The sequence below is a fragment of the Grammomys surdaster genome, unplaced genomic scaffold (genome assembly GCF_004785775.1).
Source record: "Grammomys surdaster isolate TR1022 unplaced genomic scaffold, NIH_TR_1.0 158922, whole genome shotgun sequence".
NCBI lineage: Eukaryota > Metazoa > Chordata > Mammalia > Rodentia > Muridae > Grammomys > Grammomys surdaster.
This window is the reverse complement of record NW_021623095.1, coordinates 1-2,726: the sequence shown is the minus strand read 5'-3', so window position 1 is coordinate 2,726 and position 2,726 is coordinate 1. Positions and strand designations below refer to the sequence as shown.

Genomic DNA, 2,726 nt, shown 5'->3' with positions numbered 1-2,726 from the left:
TTGTTCCTGCCCTGGCCACGCCCCTGAGCTCTTCTGTTCTTCTCCAGCTGCTGAGGAGCCAGATGCTTCCTCCTTTTTGCACCTGCTAAGCACAGCTGCCTGCTAAAGCTGCCATTCTGTTTTATCTTTTTAGAATTATTTGACTTTTAATCGTGTGTGTGTGTGTGTGTGTGTGTGTGTGTGTGCTGGGGCCAGAGGAATCCCACCCCTGGAGCTGGCATTTCTGGAGATTGGCATCTGCTTGATGTGGACGCTGGGGATCAAAGCCAGGTTCTGTGCAAAACCAGTACACACTGTAAACCCTGAGCTGTCCTCCAGCCCATCCGCTCCTGGCTCCCTGCCTGCTCCCTGGTCTTTTTCTTGTCATCAGCTCAGCCTATACTAGTAAAAGTAGGAAAGAAAAGACTGCTCATAAGTCTTCTGTTGAGCCTGATGTTGCCAATCCTGGGAGGTGGGGTATCCCAGGAGACTGGCTCTAAGGCACCTCATGATTCTGAGCAGCCTGTGAATATAGTCAGAGGAAGGGAGCTTGTAGCACATGTCACCTGCAGGTGAAGGTTTGTATTGAATGACTCTCCCTCTGGAAGAAAGCCCAGTATTAACTGTTAAGCAGCCTCTCCAGTCCCTGACAGTCCTTTAGCTCAAGGCAGCCAGGACACCAACGAAGATCCCAAGCTGGAACCAAGGAGTCATGTGTCTGCACCCAGCTTTGCTTATGTACAGGAACATAAACATCGGGAGAGCCTTCAATGACGACATCATTAATACAAATAGCGATTTTCACAGATTTTAAGTGCTTAACACCCACCCAGGTAGCCAGGGAAATGAAGGCCTCCTTCCCTCGGTCTCACTGGTTGCTACAATGAAGCAAAAACCAAGGAAAACTGAGAAAAAAACTGAGTGTCTTGAACATGGGTGGAACCCTTTCAAAAGAGTTTTCAAATAGGCAGAATCATTCCGTTCTTATGAGACCCTAAAAGCAAGCAGGAGAGGTCAGGCTAAGCTTGGATACATGAGGGTCAGGCTGACCTGAGACCATGTGGGAGGGGTCAGGCTGAACATGGAGCATACAGATAATGACCGGGCTGAGCAGGGGACAGAGGGATTCAAGTTGAGCTGGGGGCACATCTGCTAGACACATCTGGCCTCAGGAGGTAGCCTGCTCTGCTATCTCCCTGTTCTGACTCACTCATCTCTTTTTCTTCATCCACCTCTTGTCCAACGTCAGGCTTCTGTGGTGGAGGATGGGGAAAGTAATAGTCCACTGTAGGAGAGAAAGCCTGGGTTAGCTGGCCCGAATCTATGCTGGCCTGGGGTCCTTACCTCACAAAAGGCCGTAAGGCAAGCATCAACAATAGAGAGGTTTCTGAGTTTATCATCATTGGATGGGAGTTTTTAGATGTTTTCCCCTTGGTTTCTGTTTCTTATCTGTCTGGTTAGATTAGCTAGTCTTCAGGTCCAGTGGGGTGACTCCTCTGGGGATTTTGTGGACTCCATGACCATTACAGTCCTAGTACTAGCATAGCCTGGGGTCCCTGGTACTGGTGGGCCTGTGGGAAAGCAGGCCCAGTTGTGAGCCAACCCCATTGGAAAAGGCAGATGCAATGAGCTGGCAGGAAGCCTGCTAGAGCCCAGGGTACAGAGGGCTGGGCCAACATAGGGAAACAGGACTGAGAGACCTAGAGACACTCCTAGTGTCAAAGTCAGGAGCCAGGAATGTAGGCAAAGAAGGCCCAGTGTCCTGACTACAGTCTCCACCCCAGATGTCCATCTGCCTGCATCTAAGGACATAGAGAAGCTACATACTCACAGTCATCGTAGTTGGGGATCAAGTAGCTATCCCCATAGTCAGGGGGCAGCATGGGCTTCAGAGGTGGATCTGTGGAGGAGGGTGGAAGTGAACCAGGGCCTCTCTCCTGACCACAACCCCCTCTACTGCCTCCCATCCTACCGACTTCCTTCTTTTCCTCTGGCTCTTCGGTCTTCTCCTCAAGGCGCTCTGGCCAGAGCCTCTTCCTGCTGGGTGTCGGTCTGGGCTGTTTCTGGCGATGGATGTACTGAACTAAGGGGGAGGCAGATTCTGAGCAGCCATGCTGGTGGGCTTCAGGTCGAACCCTCAGTGCCCAGGCCTCAGTCTAGTCCACACACGGGGAGGCCCTACTTACAGTCCTCATAATCTTCCCGCTCTATCTGGTCACTGTAGTCCAGTGTGGGCATCTCAGTCTCCTCCTCTGGCTCTGAGGGAAGATAACAGTAGCCTAGTGACAACCTACCAAGGTAGACTAGAGCTGAATGCTGAGTCACTGTGAAATCAGAGGATGACAGCTACTCACCCGGCTGCTGCTGCCTGTCCTCCACCGAGGTCTCCCCTCCTTGACCCTGCCAGGTATTTGAGAAGGTTCCTTCTACAACACAGAAGTCAGTAGAGCAGGTGAACAGGGGTGCCTACCCAGATTCCCTAGAGTGCTTAAACCTAGAATGCATCAGAGCTTTTGTGGATTTCAAGTCACCCTGAAATCAGAGGATCACAGCTACTCACCCGGCTGCTGCTGCCTGTCCTCCACAGTGGACTCCCCTCTTTGACCCTCCCAGGTATTTGAGAAGGTTCCTTCTACAACACAGAAGTCCGAAGAGCAGGTGAACAGGGGTGCCTACCCGGATCCCCTAGAGAGCTTAAGGCCACAATGCATCAGAGCTTTTGTGGATTTCCAGTCACCATGAAATCA

The 2,726-nt window shown here is 51.5% G+C and overlaps 1 protein-coding gene across 1 annotated transcript; it reads right to left on the bottom strand.

The window, feature by feature from the left end:
* Positions 1-885: 885 nt before the first annotated feature.
* On the bottom strand, positions 886-2,611 carry LOC114615830 (adipocyte enhancer-binding protein 1-like; the record flags this gene model as incomplete). Its single annotated transcript, XM_028761439.1, has 6 exons — positions 886-1,264; positions 1,811-1,879; positions 1,952-2,062; positions 2,166-2,237; positions 2,334-2,405; positions 2,540-2,611. Coding segments are annotated over 6 exons (554 nt in total), but the record flags the coding sequence as incomplete, so codon positions are not given.
* Between the last annotated feature and the right edge of the window lie 115 nt (positions 2,612-2,726).